General features: G+C 38.2%; 1 protein-coding gene across 1 annotated transcript in view; it reads left to right on the forward strand.

The window, feature by feature from the left end:
• Positions 1 to 18,844, forward strand: part of LOC127517489 (ERC protein 2) — a 35,626-nt gene extending 16,782 nt beyond the window's left edge. The window contains exons 7-14 of the mRNA XM_051903228.1: positions 268 to 354; positions 5,064 to 5,257; positions 7,730 to 7,808; positions 10,569 to 10,729; positions 11,782 to 11,929; positions 15,522 to 15,641; positions 15,917 to 15,972; positions 17,232 to 18,844. Of these exons, the coding sequence (XP_051759188.1) occupies positions 268 to 354; positions 5,064 to 5,257; positions 7,730 to 7,808; positions 10,569 to 10,729; positions 11,782 to 11,929; positions 15,522 to 15,641; positions 15,917 to 15,943 (816 nt within the window). The 3' untranslated portion in view covers positions 15,944 to 15,972; positions 17,232 to 18,844. The remainder of the gene's footprint in view (positions 1 to 267; positions 355 to 5,063; positions 5,258 to 7,729; positions 7,809 to 10,568; positions 10,730 to 11,781; positions 11,930 to 15,521; positions 15,642 to 15,916; positions 15,973 to 17,231) is intronic.
• Positions 18,845 to 23,480: the final 4,636 nt, after the last annotated feature.

Genomic DNA, 23,480 nt, shown 5'->3' on the forward strand with positions numbered 1-23,480 from the left:
CTGAAGAGTTTAGCTCCAACAAACCTGCCTGGAAGTTTCCAGAGATCCTGAAGGCCTTGATTAGCTGTTTCAGTTGTTTAATTATAAGGCTGGAGCTAAACCTTGTTGGAAGGTGTCCCTCCAGGAGAAGGATTGGACACCTGCAATTGCAATTTGTCCTTCAATGAAACGAAAGTGCACCATCTTTGTTCTTAACTATAAGTGAACCAAAAAACAAAACATCCACTGTATGCAAATGACTAACCATTACTTTATCTTTTGTGACAGATAGAAGAGGCAGAAATGCATAAGAATGAAAATAAGGAACTGAAAAGCAAACTTGCCTCCCTACAAGAGCGTCTCTCAGAAAAAGAGGTATGTGAGTAGAAATGTCAGAGAAAAACCTCCTCTGGTTCACAGCAGGTTTATTTGCAGCTTTCTGAATGTCATTGTTAGAATGTCTGTGTTTGACACAATCAGACACTCACAAACATAAGGTTTCAGGTCCTGGTTGTAATTATGTACGTGTTTGTCGTTTCATGTGACATGAAGAGACTAAAGAGTTGCATCATGTTTGCTCTCAGAATTTCAGTCCAAAAACCTGCATTGCATTGGCTAAGCACCTGCAAACCAGTTAAATCACACACAGTTTTTGGTCATGGAGGCAGAGAAGAACTGAAACACAGGGCTAGAAATACACAGAGAAAATGAGAAACTAAACAAGACACAGGTGAACATAATCAGAAACCATGTAAATGAAACCTAGTAACGTAAAAAAAAAAAGGGAAAAAAAGGAAAGGTTGATGGGAGCCATTCAAGCCATTCGCCTTATTAGAAGTCAGTGTACCATCAGAATGATTCTGAAACTGATATTTCAGGGTAAAAAAAAACTACATATGTGACCCGTGCTGGCTAATTTCGAGCTACAGGCAAAACAAGTGAAAAATGTCAATTTTGGTCGAAATTGAGGTTTTCACAAAAATGAGTTTATTAAGCCCTCGTCTAACGATCCCAATGCTCCAAATAGCAATTAAACATCTAAAAGCATCTTTATTTGTACGTTTCCAGAGAGGAGTACCTTTCCTTTGACCATGAAAAATGGGATTTTTCTCTGTTCGCTTCTGGACAACTGGCGCTTCCTCTCAGCACAAGTTTGGCATCGTTTTAAAGCGCAGAATTTCAACTTTGTGAATATTCATAGCGAATTCTCGATGGCATGAGTCTAAACCAATGAAATGTGACTTTCAAACTCATGCTGATGTAAACAAAACAATCTTACTCGAGCTGACTGACAGATCTGAAGCGCACACACAAAGACGCTTCAGACAGTGCACGATCCTGATATACACATATACACAGAATTACAGTATTTAAAAAAATCTGTCTTGGTGAGTATTCACGCAAACATTATCTGTTATGTCTTAAATGAACATTTGGTTAACTGTTGGGGAAAAACATCTGATGTGTAACATTATATTAGATCCGTGTGGTACAGTAGGTCTTAATATATAGGCTGTCTGTTTCATTAATGTTAATCAAACAATTGTGGAATCATAGAAAAAAAGTTATATATATATATATATATGCTAGATAATTTTGTTTTGGAACCCTCAGAAAAGATTTTTCTCAAAATTGACTTTGCTGACTCTATTGACTTCAAACAGGTGTAACTCAGACGTAATTTTAACGGATTCCAACAAATCATACATCATTTTGAAGGTTTTTTAATAGAGAATGTGTGACAGAAAATAACATTATCCCTCTACCGCATGGTGTTGCCATATGGCAACATACTCTTTGCGTTCATTTTCTTGCCACTGTCTCTTGAAGAGAACATTCTTGTTTTTTTTTGTTGGTAAGAGAAGACCTTAGTTTAGCCAATGATGTGCTTTGGTTAAGTCACATGACATGCAATTTTTTTCTGTGGCGCGATTTCTGACAGACTGCCGTCTCTTGTCGGTAGTTGCTGAAAGCAAACTAAAACGTCAGTAACAAACAAGGACCCGCCCATGTCACATTCACAAAAAAATTGGTAACATCATCTCAGGTAAGTTATGATGACATATTCACCACTCAAAAAAGTTTTTATGAAAATGGTTTTTGGTAAATCGATAAAATGTCTGTGTTGCCATATGGCAACACTGTGCAATAATGGAATGACATTATTGTAATAGATTAGCTAGCTAGCGAAGGTCAGCTGCAGTCTGTTAAGCTGTAACAATAACAGCATTAACGCTAGTGATATAATGTTGATTAGTCGTATGTTAAGGACTGCCATGGCATTTGTATTATGGATTAAATCAACATCGGAGACCAGCCTGCCCACTGCCACCACAGCCAGTACTACTGGCCCAGACCTTCCACTGGCCTACCATGGTGTCTCAAAAAGGCAGATGCAAGTGGCTGTAAGTGTATTGTTAGGGTGAAGTGCACCAAATGTGATGTGTACCTGTGCCTCACCTCTAAAAAAATGCTTTTTGAAGTTTTGTACAGAAAAAAAGGTGAGGTTTCAAGGATTATGGGGGGTTCATGTTCATAATCTTCCTCTCATAAGATTGCGTAATGTTGAATTTTCATGAACTGCAATGTTTTTGGTTTTATGTCAATGTTTTATGATACATGATGAACAGTATTATATTTGTTTTTAACTGTCTAAATTTGCTATTTAAGTAATGTTCATGAAAAACGTAATGAAATTCAAAGAATATAAAGCATTATCCAGCAAAAGAGAATGGAATAAATAAAAGCACAAGATGTTGGAAAATATGTATAAGGTGTTGTTTATAATTACTGCTAAAGCTTATAATAGCACCAATTGATTCAATACAAAAAACATTTCTGAGGAAAAATATTAACTATATACACTTACACTTATTCTAAGTTATTTCCACTATTGTACGTTGTTGCCATATGGCAACATATAATAAAGTACCTTAAAATAATATTTTTTTCCATTTTTTTTATTTATTTTTTTTACAGCACTTCAAGTTAAGCCATTATAAGAAAAGAAAAAGAGTCAAATATTTTTTTCTTTAGATTTATCATAATGCGTGCGGTAGAGGGTTAACTTGAAAATTGAAAATGTGCTCATTGCGACTCATTTTGCCAGCACGGGTCACATATAGTTGCTTTAACTTAGAACAGTCAACGATGACCCTTTCTGCTCACATATTCCATCTTTCAGTTCCTGGCAGGCCGTGGCTCATAAGTATTAATCATGTCATATGCGTTGATGAAATCTAAACAGCGGTGAAAAGTGAACACTAGCCAATGGGATTACCACATGCAGGCTAGTCTAAATATCCTGCCTTATATCCAAGATATTATCTGATATTAAGAGATTATTTTCACGTTTTTTGCCATAACTTTTCAGGCTTTTTTCTCCTTCTGCAAAAAGGTGGCCATGCAAAACTTTGGCCAAAGGTGGCCAAAGTTTAGGTGCATTCTAGATCCACACCCAATTTTTGGGCCTAATTTGCATAATTACTTTTGTGAATTGGGTTCTAAAACATGTATATGTACAATTAATTAATACTGTCCATGGGTGCAATTCATTCTTAGTGACCCCTCAGTATCACAGTCCCTTGGTGAACTTAATATTTCCTTCAGTAATAATTAGCGTTGCTTCAATACTGTATTCCAAAAGTCCTCATCTCCCATGTATCCCTTATTGTTTATCATGCTGAGGCAATCAAAGTTTATGAGAATGTTTCTTTTATATTCTCTTGAGTATACAGACATCAATCTAGGAAAATTATACCTTCTTGCTTTTTGACACTGTGCCACATGTAGTGGCAGTTTCACAAGAGGAGCAGTCATAAACATCCTGAGACTTTACAGCGCTAATAACAGTTTCAGCACACTTGAAGCACTGATCAACAAAAGCCAATGAAAATAATCACATATAGCCCACAGGCTTCTGTGCATATTTACTGTTCTCTACAGTGAAGGGATTTATTGCTTTGTCGCAGTTATGAGTAACATCATGTTCAAACTAAGAACAAAGAAAGTCACTATTGGCAAAAACAAAAGTCTTTGACACCTGTTAAATTTTGATTGGCGTCTGTGTTTGTTCTACAGCTAAAGCCTTTTTTTTTATAGATATTGGTAGCCAACCCACTCATAACTCATATTTTTTTATTATGTGAACCAACAACATTACAATTTAGCCTTTTGTACTTTATGATAGAATATCTAAACAAGCATACATTCATAACCGGAAACAGCATTGTTCAGAGATTGACATTAAGGAGTTTAGTCTGTATTGACTTCAATGAATCAGTTCTGTAATGTTATAATTTAAAAGTAAGTAATGACAACAAGGAGGCAGTTTAACAGACTCAACTTTAACTTTACTCTGTCCATAGTGCAATTGTCAGCATCTCTCATACATCAGCATCATATGCATAATGTATGTAGAGCAGTTTGAGTTTTCAGGCCCCCAAAATGCAGCCGTCGTGGAAATAAATGGGCAAAACGCATAAAAAAGTTTTCTATTTTTAGTTGAACACGATGTTGTGTAAACTGCCCCTCAGTTGAGTTTAATTGATCTAATTTTGTGATCTGCGACATTGTATGATGTTGAATATCAAGTTTTGTGTGTCTGTTAATGAGGGCTTTGTGGGCATTAATGTTTCTAGATTTGTGGAGTAAAAATTATAGTTTTTATAAGTGAAAAGATAAAATTAGACCTTTGGGGTAAGATGAACCACCCAGAATTGCCACAGATTGACCAGCGTGGCATGTTTTTACTAGTGATATTATTTTTTTATTTAATACTTACTGTAATTTCTGAGGTTATTATTCAATATTTTCATTAATTAGATCATCTTTGCTTTTTATTAAAAACCTAATTGAGTGAAATCTTTCAGTTTGAATTCATAGTGTTGCTATTGCGACTGTATCTTCAATTAAACTAATGGGCAATTAAATATGTCATAGAATAAATTTACATTTCAGATGAATCTCTTTTAATCTCTGACTGTGGTTTGTATGAATCAATAAAATATAATGGTTTTTAGAATATTTACCAGATGTAAGTATATAAAGTTTGCTGACGTTGTGTTTGTTTGTCTGGAGTGAAGGCGTGTGAAGCGGATCATGTGGCTCGCTGGAACCCTGAGCTGTCGGAGCGGCTGCAGGTTCTCCAGGCGGAAGCTGTCCGTCATAAAGAGGAAGAGGAGAAGTCTAATGCTGAAGTCCAGAGAGTGCTGGCTCTTTTGCGGGAGCTGCAGTCTGAACGTCTGGAGCAGGACAAGAGAATCATCGAGCTGGAGAGGTACATGCCAACCATATCTCTTTAAAGGGTTAGTTCACCCAAAAATGAAAATAATGTCATTTATTACTCACCCTCATGTCGTTCCACACCCGTAAGACCTTCATTCATCTTCGGAACACAAATTAAGATATTTTTGTTGAAATCCGATGGCTCAGTGAGGCCTGCATAGCCAGCAATGACATTTCCTCTCTCACGATCCATTAATGTACTAAAAACATATTTAAATCAGTTCATGTGAGTACAGTGGTTCAATATTAATATTATAAAGCGACGAGAATATTTTTTTGTTGCGGCAAAAAAACAAAACAAAATAACGAATTATTTAGTGATGGCCGATTTCAAAACACTGCTTCAGGAAGCTTCGGAGCGTAATGAATCAGCGTGTCGAATCATGATTCGGATCGCGTGTCAAACCGCCAAACTGCTGAAATCACGTGACTTTGGCGATCCGAACTGCTGATTCGGCACGATACAATTTTCTTTTTTAGTAAAGCACCAAAGCAGAGTGATTATTTCATCAAAGGTCAGTTAGCTTCCAAACCTTTCTCACTCCTAAGGAATTCACTACTGTCGCTATATCACTATACGGTGGAAAAAGCATCTTTGGCTCATTACAGATATTACCAGTGAAGATATTATTGTGAAGTCCACTGCTTTCAATGAGAAACCTTTGGCATCAATATACTAAAGCCAAAGTCCACCAATATTTTTTATGATCATAATGCTAGTTTTAAAGCTAAAAATTTGCATTATAAAATGTGCATTGATAGATTGACTATACATTTTAATCTACGTGCAATCAGCTGCTCCTGTATCTGGAAAAGTAGGAGTTATTATATTTCTATAATAGATATGTTTGAGCACCGAACCCTAAACCTTACACCTTCTTCACTGTATAAAACATGCAACCAGAAGATAAAGAAGAGTTAGACAGTTGACAAAGAGCAATATATATAGTCTTCTGTGGTCACACAATAGCTTTTTTAACCTACAAAATATGCCATGTATCTATGTACCTCATTAAAGTTCAAATATTGGCTTGTAGTTGTGAATTTCTTCCAGTTCAGACAAAATATTAAAAACAGAGCTGCAAGCAGCAATTTAGAGGCCAAGCACAAATAAGTTATCAGACTGCAAACAATGAGAAATTAAAGACATTTTAGGCAAAATGGCTGCACAATCAAATTCAACCACTAGTAATAGGATTTAATTGCTTAGCACTTTTAACCAATAGGTGGCGCTGTAACCAAACTGATGTTGTGTGGTCAGTGTGAGGAAACAATGGCACATACAAAGTTTGGTCAATATGCCAAAGCATTGCAGAGATACAGTCTCAGAAACTTTTTGCCATCATGGTCTCACAATAATCTGAGTCAATTTTGTTAAAAATCGTAAAATTCAAAATGGCGGATAGAAATTTTGACCGATTATGGCATAATTGGTATCATTGTTCTCGGAATCTAAGATCATTTTCATTAAAATATGCAATCAAAAGCTAGGTAGTAATATTTATATATATTAGCAAGTTTTTGAACTTTTTGGGTACCTTCAGGGCATGGTGCAGATGACACACACCAAGTTACATAACGATACACTAATGTTTTTGTAAAATACAGCATTTTACGACAAAATTCAAAATGTTTTTATGATTCAGTTTTATGATTTTTGGGCAAACCGTTCTGAAGTTACAAGCAAATATAACTATTTTTCATATCTCCTGTCCAGTAGGTGGCACTATGCTGAAACGCAGCAAGTAGCCTCAGGTCATGCTTGTGATGACATGTACCAAGACTTGTCTCAATACGCTGAAGCATTGCAGAGATATATCCTCACGCGTTGTTTGTGTGTTATTCAAGAACGGTTAGGTTTATCAAAAAGGTTATAATAACTTTTGGCTAGCACAGTCTGAAGATGATGTGAGCCATTTTTGGTGAAAATCGGACGAACCGTCTAGGACAAGTTCAAAAAAGTAGGTTTTTTGGAAAATTCAAAGTGCTGGAAAGATTTTCATGAATCGAATCGTCATGAGCCATGAAGGCATCAAGGGAAAAAAAAAATTGTTTCTAGTCAAAAGTTATTAGCATAAATGTAAGTACAACTTTGGGCAGTTGGCGGCGCTAGAGAGACTGAGTTTGAGAATCCAAAATTGCTGTAAGTAATCTTCAGGCTGTCCTCTATCTGTGAAGAAGAAGAAAACTAGAAAACTAATGGATACAGTAGGTGCGTACACACCTTCAGTGCTTCAGTGACTGACATGAATGGTCAGACCCACAAAACATCGGCTATAATCACTCCAAAGAGTATTGAGAGAGAGAAAAAAGATTCAGCTATAAAGCAAAAGACAACGGTGTCATTATTCAGCTCAGTTCAGTTCAAGTATTGTTCTCATCCGCAACAGTGGCAAGGAACCCAAACAATGTGATACAATCACCTTTCTATGGAATCACTGAAATATACTGTGTTGTGTTGCAGACAAGTGAAGGAGCAGAACCAAAAGCAGTCTGTGAACCCAGGCCAAGCAGGAGAAATGACTCCCAACACTCAAAGACAGGTAAGAATACACTGTGTAAATTCTCACAGATTATAACTTTGCTCAGAAATTGAACATGGTTTTATATTGCTGATGTTTTCACACCTAGTTTATTTTGGAATAGATAATGCAGCACATGTGAGCCCTAGATTAAGGACAAGAATAGAGTAGAATGATCTTTGCAGGATGCCACTTCCTACAAAGACTAGAAACAGTCCCGAATTTTATACGTTTGTAGACAGGCTATCTTAGTGTGGATTCCTGATCCAGGTCTTTAGCAGTGCTTTCGTGGCTTTTTCCAGGTTTGTGGATTTCTGTAATGCATTATTAAGGACCAAAGTATAGTTCACACTAGTGTTGTCACGATACTGGAATTTACAAATTCAATATGATACCTTGAAAAATATCGATATTCTATAACATTTTCGATACCGTGGGGAAAACTGCCATATATACCACCATACAGATAATTTGTTATCTCATAATTTTTTTTGATAATTTGGGTAATTTTGTTGCAATAGGTTACACTCAGCACAGGGAGGTTTTATTTGAATCGTTGAACTACATTTACAAAAAAAAAAAAAAAGTAAACAGTCAGTAATAAAATAAGAACAAATAATTTGCAAACTATAGCACAAATGAATACAATAGAGTAAAGAGACAAATGAAATAAGTTTTTCACGTTGGTCTAACAGTAGTATTCAGGTAAGAAATACTACGGAAATTAAAGCAATTAAATGTAAAAAAAACACTGGATACAATTAAAATATTAAAGCTGCAAGCAGCGATGAAAGGGCACCCGGGGCCACCTAGTGGCCTTAGGAAAACAGTGAACAGTGGGCGACATGCATGTAAGCGAGTAAATACAGGAGAAATATGGCAAAGTCATTTCAATGTGCCACACTTCCTGCTGCCAACAGGTGGCGCTTTGACTATAACTGAATATTGCCATGTAGATGTCTTCAGGTCAGGACTATTATCAAACATGTGAAGTTTGGAGCAAATCAGACATTATATGCCGGAGTTACTACAACTTCCTGTTTCGTGGTGTTAATCGCATACATTAGCACTTAGCCAAGTGTTGCATGATTTAACGTGTTTCTAGCATGTTTGGTACTTCATGGCATATACAAATGTGTTTCTGGGAGTGAATTACAGTGCAAAGCATGCTATTTCCTGTTGCCAACAGGTGGTGCTATGACTAACTGAATATTGGCAGGACTCTTCTCACACATGTGAAGTTTGGGGCAGATCAGACATTGTATGCTTGACTTACAACAGCTTCCTCTTTCATGGTAAAACATCGAATTTTGTCAGGCCGCCACGGACACGCCCTTCAGCAAAAACTCTAGATCTTCGCAATTTAACGTCTCAAAGGCCTTTAGATTAGACTGACTAAATATGATGTTGATCTGATTAAAGCTCTAGGAGGAGTTCGTTAAAGTACAACATCTGGACTTGTAAAAAAACTGTAAAAATTTTGCAGAGAAAATTCAAAATATCTGACTTCCTGTTGGGTTTACAGATTTTGCACCCATGGGCTTTTTTGTAGGTATTGGGCTGTTACATGTGTCTACCAAATTTCATACTTGTCCGTGAAACGTAGCGCTTAATTGAAATTTTGTAGGTGGCGCTATCGAGCCATTTTGCCACGCCTAATTCTGAAACCCATATCAGACATAAATTTTCACCACTTCCGATGTGTGTGCAAAGTTTCATGAGTTTTCGAGCATGTTTAGGCCCTCAAAAATGCAATTCATTTCGGAGAAGAAGAAGAATTGACTGAGCACCATCGGTCCTCGGGCCCTAAAAATTACACTGCTTTATACAATTAAAATTACACTGCTTTTACAATTAAAGTTACAAAAGTTATTCAGTCAAGAGCAGCCAGTGATTTTCTCTGTCTTTTGTTCTTTGATTAAGATGACAGACAGCAGCAGGTTTGTCAGGCTGCTGTCACTTTAAGAGTTTATGCACGGATCCAATATACTGTTACACAACATGTTTTCTCTCAACTATTTACGTTCCAAAACTGACTGTATTTACCTAAATACTCAGCAAGATTGGCATTTTGACATAATTTTGTATGTATTTAATCGTTTAAGCGCAATAAGCCACGAAAAACAAGTCAATTTGTTATTTGCGAGCTGTTTGAGGGGCGGCTTTATGTGTGCCACTTATATAGATCAGTGGTGCACGCGCTTTTGGTGTGAGCATGAAACCTGCAGGAATTACTAAAATTATGTGCAATACAAGCACTGTTCAACCGGAGCAAATGAGAGGAGTGAGTGAGAGGAGGCGGGTGTGTGTCAATTCGCCGTCGGAGAGAAGAGAGAGTGAGAACGCACAGCTGGTATCGGTGTATCGATACTGCTGAAAAGGAGTATTGGAACCATTTCGATATTTCATCATCGATACATGTCGAAATATGGATATTTTTGACAACACTAGTTCACACTGACCAGTGTTTTGTCAGAAGAACAGATTGGTCAGTAACTAGGCTTCATTTGCCTTTATTTAAAGGACAAAACACCAATCCCATCTCCTTAATTGACTCCAATAATCTTTTGGAGAAGTTATAGCAAAGAGCTTCACTTACTTTTTCCAGTCTACCCTGATCACTCAGTGTTTTCAATAAAAATTTGAAAAGGACAACTGCTTATGTGTTAGTTTTAGTCAGATTGTGTTTGTTTATAATTGTGAGGAATACAGATGATGGAAAGAATATACATGGATATTGTGTGATAAACAACTTTGTGTGTTTATATCTTACTCTCATAGATGGACGATTTGATGTCGGCTCTAGACAAAACCAGAAAAGAGTTGGATGTCACAAGGCTGCAGTTGTCGTCGACGCAGAATACTCTGACTGAACGTGACAATGAGCTGAGCAGGATACGAGCTGATCACAGTAAACAGCTAACAGAGATCCTGCAGTTAAAGTGAGTATGAACGGAAACTGACCTCATTGTTTTCGGCTGTCAATGTTCATGTTCTTCTTGTTCCTTTGCAACCTCATTCTCTTGATGCCTTCCCTTCCATAAGTCTGTGTTCGTGTGAGCAGTGCCTCATAGTACTGGTAAAAAGCCACAAAATCAACTTTAGTTTCACTGTTTCTAGATGGTGGAATGATCTCTGTGAATAGAGGTGTTTAAAGGTGCATTCACGGCATGTTGGAATTACTGTAATTACAAGATTCCTTCTTGTAAAAAACGATCGGTCATGAGCGTGTTTGGCGGCATTGCGAATGTCAAAACCTAAACCCAACAATCTCCATCGGATGGGGTTAAATAACATATTGATTGCAAGGTGTGTATAATTCAGACTACTTTTTTAAATAGCTGCCGACCAACTGGCATTGACAAGAGCTGCTGCATACATGTGCTGCTCACCTTCTCCTCACTTCTCCTCATTAAAGCTCCCGGTAATGGTTGCCAGATATCGCAAAAAGTAACCTGGTCTAATAAATAAAATGAACCCATTTGTGCTCTGGGTAAGAGATAGTGTTCTCTAAACAATGCCCCTGAATATGCACTGCAAAATGCAAACAAAATTAAGAGAAACAAATATTAACGGTAGCCTACAAAATTAAAAGGCAGGGAACCACTGTGATACACCTATAAGCTTTACTCCCTGCAGAATCACAGACAATAAAATGTTTTTTACAGTTGTTGCGGTTGTGTCAAACAATAGTTTGTGTGTGTGTAGGAGAGAGGGATTTGTTTCGAGAAGTATAATGATCAGGCAGATGTTGGTTAAGATTCCCTGCCTGACCTTTTGGGCAAAATTGTGCACCATACGGCCTAAATTCTTCTGATCACAGGAAGAGAGCAGGGGATTGTGAGTTATCACAGAAACACTCTTGATGGCTCAGTATGTCCTCCTGCTGTGTTCTTGATTGTGTGTGTGTGTGTGTTTACTGTATTTCGTGATTGTGTCTGTTTCTATTTAAGAAATGACTTACCGTAGGTCGTAACCCTTACCTTCCCACCAGACAACAGGCTCTGATGGCTGCCGTCAGTGAAAAAGATGGCTGCATCAGTCTACTAGAACTTTCTCCCGTCAGAAACATGTCGACCCCTGAAGACGTGATGACCTTGAGGAGAGAGAAGGAGAGGTTCATGAATCACCAAAAACAGCAGGTCAGTTCATTTTCCCCGTTTTATTCTTTCAATGTAGGTGAATAATATATATGAAGTTTCAAGTTCCAAATCATTCAGTCCTGTCAATCATCATTACGAGTGTATATAAGCAGCAGTCAATGCGCCGTCCTGTTCTTCCGGGAACCCTTCTCCTACTCTATTTCTCTCATTCTTCCTCTATGTAGTAACGTTACAGGGGAGAATTAGCTCTGAGCTCGAACCGAGCCTCCTTCGATGGCAGCAAGCCAAGTTCATTTCCCATTAGCCATCTGGACTGGATGGCAGACGATGGTTACACTGTGTCCTAATCAGGCGCAATATAACAAGATTCCAAACAGAATATGAAAATGCTCGACCACAGCCAATCAAATCAGTGTGTCAAAGACTGCTAGATTTTTGGCCACTCTCCTACACTCACAACACAATGCATAGATGAAATGCATAAAACTAATGGTGAACATGCCTTGTATTTTTATGACTTCCATGATGCTTCTTCAGATGGCGTTTGTTATTGTTTTCCCTGTGGGATTTGTCGCAGTCTCTGTTTCTGAACCTGCACAATCAATCTCTCCTCATTCATGTTTGATGTTTAATTCATAATGAGGAGCACAGTTTTGGTCAAATGACTTTTCAATCTGTGTGGGACAAACGTGGTTAGGACACCATGTTTGAGAGCACTTTCCATCTGGAATTCAGTGAATTTCATTCCAGTCATTATAGCATTGCCTCATATTAATCACAAAGGTTTAATAAAGCTTCTGTAGTAAACACTGCCGGTAACCAACATTAACGGTAACTAACATAATGTACTAAGCTATTAGAAACCAAGACTGTTTGTGAGTCAGTGTCTGAGTGAGTTTTGTGGGAATGTGTTTTGTGTCTCTAGGCCAAACAGATGACTTGTAAACAGTTGGGAACGAGAGAAGGAATTTCAGGGAAGTAGCCATTATCTGTTTAACACTCTGTGTGAGTCAATAGTCTTCAATGAGAAAAAGACACACAGATGGGAACTAGATTGACCACCTGGCTATTGATCTGTTGCAGGACAGTAGATGTAGTTTGCTTTTTAACATACCTCGAGTTTGTACAGAACTGGGGAAAACTGCTTTTTCATATTACGCACCCTGGGCATGGAATAATTTGCAAAAAGATCTAAAACTAGATACATTTCTGTCTATTGGTGAATTTTAATGCATTACAAAGAGAGTGGTATTGGAATTTTTGTGATTGTTTTGGTTGAGAGGATGTGTTTAAATATTGTTGTAATGTGTACCTGTTGTATTTTAAAATTGTCCTACTGTTCGGCTGTTACCTTGGTCAGGTCTCTCTTGTAAAACAGATTTTAAATCTCACTGAGACTTCCTGGTTAAATAAAGGTAAAATAAATGAAAATGTGATTTTGCAGGACAATGCGGGACACATGTGAGACAGATAAATTTACTACTTATGCTATGTAAAATATTGATTTACATTCGTTGGCAAACTTGGCATATGCAGCGATTAATGTTTCTGCCGGTGGGTGCCCACACTATAATGTTGCGCAACATTAAATCCTGGAGAGAAGACATTTCTAGATTCAAAAGTGCACATGCAGGGGGACAAAGTTTGAGCATGCACATGTAATATCTGAGCTAGAGAGAGAGAGAGAGCACACGTCCAGCTTTGTGCGAGAAGGGAATCCGTCTGTGAACGGAGAGATTCCTGCTCGTGCATTTGATGCGCTCTCGACATTTGTCATTATAATAACGCCATAGAAACAGCCTTAAATGAACTATTGATGTGAGAAGAAATTCATGTCTGAAATCAATTTCTTTATTGGTTAAAATGAATGTAGAATATCTCGTGTTTTTCCGTAGGTGCTCGATCATTTCCGTGGGTGGTGCTCGAGCATCCACGGGATCGGCGCATGTTCGTTGAAAATATTTGCCATCAAGATGGATGATTACATGCTTTAAATCATCAATTTGGGCAGCTTTGAGCAGCTCTTGAGGTTTTTATCCAGCAGCCTATGTGAGGAGAAATCCTTGCTGGTGTAGCTGAGTTTATCGACTTTGATGAGGCCCGCACTTATTCCTTTGCACTCGGTTGTCATCAGCGGGAAAACCTCTCTCTACAATTGCGTTGGTTGGTTATTTTCACAGCTAGAACATGACGGCTGCACAAGTAGATTTTTAAATGCCAGTCAGTATTATATTTCTTACTGTGGTATTGTAATTTCAGGGATGAAAAAAATAATAATACAAACATAACTCAAATGCGGGACACTACTTGCGTCTTGCGGGATGTGGAACAAAGCGCCTAATTTCGGAACTGTCCCGCAAAATGCAGGACGGGTTGTCACCCTAAAGGGAATTGGTGTGCCGACACACATAATTATGTATAAATGTCCGTGTACTGTCACAATCATTTACAGTCCATTTTTTGTGTGTATTTGGATAAAACCAGAAGTGGATGGGGCTTAAACCGGCCATTCGTCAAATTACACGAGAAGCTTGTTTTAAATGTAATTATTTTCCCTTCATAGATTTCATTTAACAAATATGCCTTGTATAACTATAAATTATAAGATTTCTTTAAATATTTTGTTAAAACAATACTAAATGTTAAATAAAAGGAAAATCTTTATTTTTATTTTCCAGAGGAACTTTATGTACCGAGGACAATCATTCACAACCTCGAGTAAGAGGAGTCTGACTCATGGATGTTGAAAGAAAATATTCAGTGGTTGAAAATGTCTAAATGCAATTCTGAACAAATTGCAAAGAATACATAAATAGAGAGAGTGAGACGGAGAAACATATTGGGAATCATACCATACAAGTGGCATCATCCATAGCACCCATAGCAATAATAATTTAATATTAAGTACACGTTTGAGGAGACTTTACTTCTTCTGATGGACCATCGCTGATTTTCTACAGATACCAACACAATAGTAAAATACTTCAATGTCATGTTCTGTTTAGTTTTCCCTGTCACCATTTGCCTGAGTTCTCGTTCATAGTTTGTTACCATGGTTTCTAATTAGTTCTCACCTGTTCTTTATTTCTGTTAATGATCATCTCTGTGTTCATAAGCCCTTAGTTTTCTCTGTTCAGTGTCATTAATGTTATATGTCACAGTAGTATTCTCAAGTTCTCTGTGTTTATTAAAGTTTCATGGTATTGTTCATTCTGTGTCACACATCTTGTCTTTATGGATTTAAACAACACACACTACCATGACGGTTTTATTGATATTTGGGTCCCACTTTATATTAGGTGTCTTTAACTTCTATGTTCTAACATTGAAATAAATCATTTGATCCAATGCACTTAATGTGTACATACATGTTTTTACGTTGTACTTATGTTTTTAAAATACCTGCATTCTGTAATTTCATCTATAATTACACTGTTAACCCACCCTTAAACCTACCCATACCACCAAACCTGTCCTAACCTTATCCATAAACACCTCAATGGCAGCACAAGTGTTTTACAATACAACATCAACACAATAAGTACATTGTTTTTTTTTTTTTTATGTAAGCACATAGTGGTTAAGGACACTTAAAATAAAGTGTGACCGTTATTTGTATCCTGTCCATCAGGCACATAGTAGGATGAAGCACATGGCAGAACATTATGAAGACGGACACATTCATCCACAGTATTCCCATCATTCTCATCACGGACAGCAGCGTGAACTGATCTCGCCCCCACCGGAGCAGGTCAGACACACTCTCACCCAAACCTACTCGTTGATATTGAGAAGTGGTTAGGTTTAGAGTAGGGATTGAGTGTGTTAGGCACTCCAAAATATCAATAAAATATAATATAATATCAGCTGATCAGGAACAGCTGATTAAATAAATAATATAATCTCTCTTTAGATGTAGATATATTGTGAACAAAAATTAAGCAAATACATACATTCATATAAATGTGCAAGCTTACAGAAGGCAACATGTGTGAATTGTGTGTGTGTATGCTGTGTTTGTTTTAGGATGATGAGGACGGCATATGGGCATGACAAACCAAAAATTGGTCATGTACTGAAGGGTAAGTTATGCAGATTTTTATGCTGTTTTTCCTCTAATAGTTTCAAATATCTCAGATCTCCATAGCTACAAGTGAACATCAACTACTGGATATTAACCAAATATAACATACCACTTATAAGCTCGGTATATACACAGCATGTAGTCAAGCACTGTGACCTAACAGCTAACTTTGTACTAGCAGACTGATAGGTCCTGCTTGCTATCACATCATTCTCTATAGGACACAGCTGATTGGCTACAGATACAGCAGGAACCAATGAGCTTGTGGCTCAATCTTCAAATACTTATTTAGCATTTGCTGTAGCAGTTTGCAGTGCGCTTTCAGAAACCTTCCACCTCCCCCAGCTACACCTACAGTATATAGATATGCTATGTGTAATTCATGTATTCCATATTGTACAGCAGCAGCATGTCTTACTTGCTCACAGCAGCCTGTCATGTATGTATTGGAAGTAGCAATAATATCAGCAACAATAACCACAGCAGCAGCAATAACAGCAGCAGCAGCAGCAGCAGCAATAACCACAGCAGCAGCAGCAATAACCACAGCAGCAGCAGCAATAACCAACAGCAGCAGCAGCAATAACAGCAGCAGCAATAACCACAGCAGCAGCAGCAATAACAGCAGCAGCAATAACCGCAGCAGCAGCAGCAATAACCAACAGCAGCAGCAGCAATAACAGCAGCAGCAGCAGCAATAACCACAGCAGCAGCAATAACAGCAGCAGTTTTGTGTGTTGCAGAAATGGGAATTTATCTAGACAGGCCTTAGAACATGTTTTCAAAAATGGAAAAGTGTTAAAAAAAATCTTGATTTTACTGCTTACAATTATTTTAGATTTCTCTTTCATGGTGCAAAAGAAAAGCCTTTTCTACTTCATTACCGCATTCACACAAGCTCTCTCACATGCTCTCTCTTTTCCTGCTCTCTCTCTCTCTCTCTCTCTCTCTCTCTCACTCTCACACTCACACACACACACACACACACACACACACACACACACACACACACACACTGCCATCTTACTCCAAATAATGTAGTAGTGCATAAGTAATAAGTAGTAATAAAGTAGTGCAAGCCGCTGTTGTTAGGAAGACTAGCAAGGAAGGCTTCAGCCGTACCAAAGCAAGACACATAATCTGCGGCAAAAGAAAGTAGTTCCTCTCACTCTTCTAATTGTCTCTTCTAATCCTAGCAATGCACCTGACTGAGACTGTGGTGGATTACAATAAACTAAAGCCTTTTTCTATTCCCAGTTAAAAACGGGGGTATCCCAGCTGGAGGATGTAGCAGAGACACTGGACCCAAGCTTAAGAGGGACTGACCAGTCAGAACACCATGTAGAGACTTAGTGCTAGCTGAGTACATCAACGCATATAAGGGATTTGGAAAAGTGTGGACTTTGTTTACTTTTCTCCAAACCAATCCTCCATTCTCACCATTGCATTGCGAGATGAGGTTCCTCACAATTGCACGTCTCATACAAGACTTTGGAAGTTATTTTGTGACTGACACGCTGATCCAGTAAAACAAAGAATATCCAAAGTCATTAGACCAAAGTCAATTGATCCAGATGAAGGATGGAGCAGAGACACTGGACCCAAGCTTAAGAGGGATTGACCTGCCAGAACACCAGATCTCATTGAGTGTCAACTGAGTGCATCAAAGCCTTCATAGTCATTATCTGGGGAAGGAAAGTGCTGCCTCCATCATCTGTGCCATCTAGTCTTGTGGTATATATGCAGTTAGGGACTGCCTGAACTGTCTCCATGCTGGACTGTCGAGTGCATTTGCGCACCATTCTCTGATTTGACTGAATGCTTTTGATCGGACTTGTAGTTTTTGACCCTCTCTTCTTCTGAAGTGACACTTGATGAGTGTAGACAGTGCAGTGCCTTGCACGGACCCCCACTTTAATAGAGTGTTTTGAAGTTTAAGAGCCAGATTTACTAACAGCTTGCAGCGCAAACCCTCTTTTTGCCTTAAAAACTACTGTCAGGATTTACTAAAGACAGTGAGAAATTAGAAATGAAAAGGCATGGACAGGGTTATTTTTATGGCTGACCTTATTGTATATGAATTTGTAGGAGTTTTTCTGTCAGACCGCAGTAGTTGCTGTAGGAGGAGGAGAGAACAGAGAGTGCGTGATAGAAGGGACAGAATTTCCTCCACTCGTGCTCATTTATTTGGAAGACGTTATCCAAACATATCGTTTCCTAAGCCAAATTGTTTGATTTGCTGTGACTGTGTTGTTAATAGATCGCACGCACCTGATCATCATCGGCTCTGCTTGACCCTACACTAATTTGCACTGCTCTTGGTCGATTACATTGGTCATCATGTAAATGAGCAGCTGCGCCTGTGGTCTTAAATTTGAGTATTGTCATTAGAACAGCTGCGGAACCGTCCACTCCCATCTACGCTTTTATGGAACTGCAGCCTGTTTAGTAAATCTGGCCTTAATTGTCCTTGCTTTTCACATGCTTATGTTTTTAATAAAGTTATAATCATTTTAACTTGCAAGCTAAGGGTGAGGAGTGTTGTGAGGTCAGGGGTGGTGTATGATAGAAGTTATATGTTTTGGTATACAGGAAGGCAGTGTTTCCCAACCCTTTTCCTGTAGGCACACCAGCACTACACACTTCCTAATTAAACAAACCCCATTCAACTCATCAGCTTGTTAGTAGAGACTTCAATACCAAATAAGAAAGATATCCAAAATGTGTTCTGTTGGTGTGCCTTCAGGAGCAATGTTGGGAAACACTGTGTTAAAGCATATCAAAACATATACACCTGAGGTGACCCCTTTATGGCTTCAATCTGCCTGTCTCTTGCAGTGCCTGTGTACAATAAAGTATTTATTGCTGTATTTGGTTGTGGTGGTGTGTTATACTGACATGAGTAAAAAGTGTTGGCAGCAACAATTTTCTAAAAGCAACTTTTATTAAAGTATCAACGGTTTCCTCTAAATCTTATGAGCTAGAAAATACTCTGTCTTGTGAAAAAGTGAAGATACAGAAAGTGTAATACAGCTGTACACAACATCCCACTGTGGTATTTGTGTATTGGTGGAATTTACTTTGAAATGTGTTGTGTGTGTGTGTGTGTGTGTGTGTTGGAATCAGAGCGAGGTGAACTAATGCTTTAACCTTGCACATCAGAAAAAAAAGAAACTCTGAAAAAGAAAGAAAAGAAGGCCCATCTAATCCCTCTCTTGCACTCTCTCTCTCTCTCTCTCTCTCTCTCTCTCTCTCTCTCTGGTGTTCTCTTCCTCCTCTTGTCATCTATTGACTAAAACACACACAGGTCACAACATGACTGAAGTGTATTTTCTAACAGGAGCCAAAGGCAGTAGTGCCTCCTCAAATAAATTCAGCAGTGAAAAATAATAATAGTACAAAATAAAACAAAATAATTATAAAATTTGTGACCAAATAGTGTGTGTGTCTCTCACACACACACACACACACACACACACACACACAAACAGGTAGCAAGAACAAAGGTGGTGTACACGTGTGTATTAATGGTGTAATTATAAATTTGATATATATAAAAAGTGTCTGATTCTTAAAATTAAATACATAGTAAAAAATACTATTAAACATACTATACTATAAAATACTATTAAACAGATTAATGGCTAAAGTGTCATTGCACTGTTCTCAACACAAACTGTGCTACAATATGTGAGCAGCATGTATGTACGTTTAATTTCATTTAAGAGTAGACACTTCAAGGTTTATATAGACATATTTTTCCTGTCTGTGAGGCAAGTGTACACTGAGTTTCGGTTCATTTTTGTGATGCGCTCCAGAAAGAAGTTCACAGAGACCGAGACGGCAGAAAGTGCATTCTGTTTGCTTTCTTTATTTTACAAAAATGCATTACTCTTATCTGTTTGACCAAAAACTGAGTATTTTAAGTTCTTTCTGCTGTTATGAGGAAAAAATCTAAGTGAACGTGCCGACACTTTCTTCAACCCCAGAGGATTAATTAATAATGTGTTTTGCTTTAGGTTGAATTGAGATGCATTAAATGTAGTTCTGTGTGTAGTTGTGCTGTGTTGAGTTTCATTGAGTGTTAATGGTGCCATTTAGTGTTTCCGGGGCTTGTGGAAAGGTTGTAATGCAATGGGTCTGTCTGCAGGATTAGGGAAATCTTGATCATTCCCAGAAGCTTTTCTGGAGACAGTCAGCATATGTGTGCAGATGGGTTGGTGTTTTCAATAGGCTTAAGCATAAAAACCCCAATTGTAATATGGCATTCAGATGACATTCAGGATTAGTGTCCATGTTCTGCTCTTCTCGTCTTACTAAGAAACTGCCAACTACAGATTTAACCCAACATCTCTCACACATACACTCTCACTTTTGCTGTCTAAATGCAAAGGCCTTTCGGCTCCTCTGACTTTCTCTAGCTCTTCAGCACCATCTGATCTGGTCAAGCCACCTTCAGTCCCCAAGTGCTAAGATGCCCTGGTTGGTAAAATAAATAGCCTACTGTATGTTTATACTTATTAATTTAGCAGATACTATAGAATTTCATATTGTGTACAGTAGCAAATCTGTTCCAATGCCAGGTGATGCATGAGATCATTATTCCAGTGTTTAAAGCTCCTTTTATCTAATTTGAACAAGTTGTCCAGCCAAAAGGGTTGCAAAAGCTATAAATCTTTTACTTGGTCTACTTCCCAGCTAACAAAAATATGTTCTAAGAATGTTTTGCAAACATTGCCTTTAAGTTATGGAAATGTTCTAAATGCTCTCTGAACTTTCAAAAGGTCAATTTTTTTCTCTCTTGGTTATGCAAACATTAAGGAAACTTTTTATTTTGCAAACATTATGGTAACATTACTTGTGAATGTTCTCTGAATGTTCTGAAACAAGTAAAAACATTTAAAATACGTTAGACCAACGTCCAACAAAAATGTTTCAGAACAAAAACCTTCCATGAATGATGTATAAATAATGCTTTTGAGAACATTATTAACTCTTTCCCTACCATTTACAGAATTTTCCGTCAATCCATGTTTTCACTGTAATACGGTAGGGGGCGTTCTGAAAGAGTACATAATCTCCGGATCAAAACACAGGCGAAGAAGAAGCAGAAACAAGCAATAGAAGCATCACTGATGCACATGTAATAAGCTGTATACTGAATTTAGTCTTTTAAAGATGACTTATAATGCCCCTTTTACAAGATGTAATCTTGTCTCTGGTGTCTCCTGAATGTGTCTGTGAAGTTTCAGCTCAAAATACCCCACAGATAATTTATTATAGCTTGTCAAATTTGCCCCTATTTGAGTGTGAGCAAAAACACGTCGTTTTTGTGTGTGTCCCTTTAAATGCAAATGAGCTGCCGCTTTCCAGAAGAGGGCGGAGCTTTAACAGCTTGCGCTTCGGTTGCTCAACAACAACAAAGCAGGAGAATCTCACGCAGCCAAAATGAGGATTGTCAGTAACGGTGTTCAGCCTTACATTGTTCAAACCGGAGTCGACACTGATGGAGAGACTCAGGAAGAAGTTACAACTTTTAGAATGAAACTGGACGTTTCTGAATGGTTAGTGGATAAATTTATGTAGTTGCTGTGGAGTTGATTCAACTCATCCACTAGCATGTGCCGTCATGTTCATCTTTCGTGCAAATCCAGCGTTGAATTGACTCTCATTTGTGAAACAGTCCAGCATAAAATGACGGCATGACAACAACACTCTACTACAACAACTCTTCCTCTTCTCTGAAGCAGCCCAACATGGCCTCACCCTCTTTGTTGCGTGTTCTCGGGGGCGGGGTTTATGTAAATCTTAGGGTTAGTGATGTCACCAACCCGGGAAGAAGCTCATTGTAGTCCCTACCAGCCATTTGTTGTAGTCCTTAAACAGCGATTTCTGTAAAGAAAATATCTCCCTTTGCATTGAACTTTGAGCGTCGTAATTTGGCAGATGTTGTTTATGCTCAAACAGAAACATTACACACTAACTAAAATTAAAAAAGTGAAATCATAATCAACCACCCCTTTAATATCAATGTCTTACCTGGTAAAAAAGACTGGCGGTCAATGGAGGAAAGCCTTTTTTGCCCTCCAGGTGGGCGTTTCTATAAGAGCGTGACGTCACGTGAAAAAAGTGCATCTAATCCACTTCATCTGTGATGGAGTACGCAAACACTGTGCTAGCGTCACTACGGGAAGTAGAAAGTATCCGCCTTCATGTCTCTGTTTTCAACTCCATAGCAAGCGGCAAATCTTTCATTTTTTTCCTGTTTGCCCCTTATGGCTTCTTTGTGTTTGCCTTTTTGTAAATAAAGACCCTAATTTTGCTTTGCATTTCAGTCCTCATTCAAGTCAAATCACCTTTATTTACAAACCCGATTCCAAAAAAGTTGGGACACTGTACTAATTGTGAATAAAAAAGGAATGCAATGATGTGGAAGTTTCAAATTTCAATATTTTATTCAGAATACAACATAGATGACATATCAAATGTTTAAACTGAGAAAATGTATCATTTTAAGGGAAAAATAAGTTGATTGTAAATTTCATGGCATCAACACATCTCAAAAAAGTTGGGACAAGGCCATGTTTACCACTGTGTGGCATCCCCTCTTCTTTTTATAACAGTCTGCAAACGTCTGGGGACTGAGGAGACAAGTTGCTCAAGTTTAGGAATAGGAATGTTGTCCCATTCTTGTCTAATACAGGCTTCCAGTTGCTCAACTGTCTTAGGTCTTCTTTGTCGCATCTTCCTCTTTATGATGCGCCAAATGTTTTCTATGGGTGAAAGATCTGGACTGCAGGCTGGCCATTTCAGTACCCGGATCCTTCTTCTACGCAGCCAAGATGTTGTAATTGATGCAGTATGTGGTCTGGCATTGTCATGTTGGAAAACGCAAGGTCTTCCCTAAAAGAGACGACATCTGGATGGGAGCATATGTTGTTCTAGAACTTGGATATACCTTTCAGCATTGATGGTGCCTTTCCAGATGTGTAAGCTGCCCATGCCACACGCACTCATGCAACCCCATACCATCAGAGATGCAGGCTTCTGAACTGAGCGCTGATAACAACTTGGGTTGTCCTTGTCCTCTTTAGTCCGGATGACATGGCGTCCCAGTTTTCCAAAAAGAACTTCAAATTTTGATTGACCACAGAACAGTTTTCCACTTTGCCACAGTCCATTTTAAATGAGTCTTGGCCCAGAGAAAATGCCTGCGCTTCTGGATCATATTTAGATGTGGCTTCTTTTTTGACCTATAGAGTTTTAGGTGGATTGTGTTCACCGACAATGTTTTCTGGAAGTATTCCTGAGCCCATGTTGTGATTTCCATTACAGTAGCATTCCTGTATGTGATGCAGTGCCGTCTAAGGGCCCGAAGATCACGGGCATCCAGTATGGTTTTCCGGCCTTGACCCTTACGCACAGAGATTGTTCCAGATTCTCTGAATCTTTGGATGATATTATGCACTGTAGATGATGATAACTTCAAACTCTTTGCAATTTTTC

This window comes from Ctenopharyngodon idella, chromosome 8, assembly GCF_019924925.1.
Source record: "Ctenopharyngodon idella isolate HZGC_01 chromosome 8, HZGC01, whole genome shotgun sequence".
NCBI classification, from domain to species: Eukaryota; Metazoa; Chordata; class Actinopteri; order Cypriniformes; family Xenocyprididae; genus Ctenopharyngodon; species Ctenopharyngodon idella.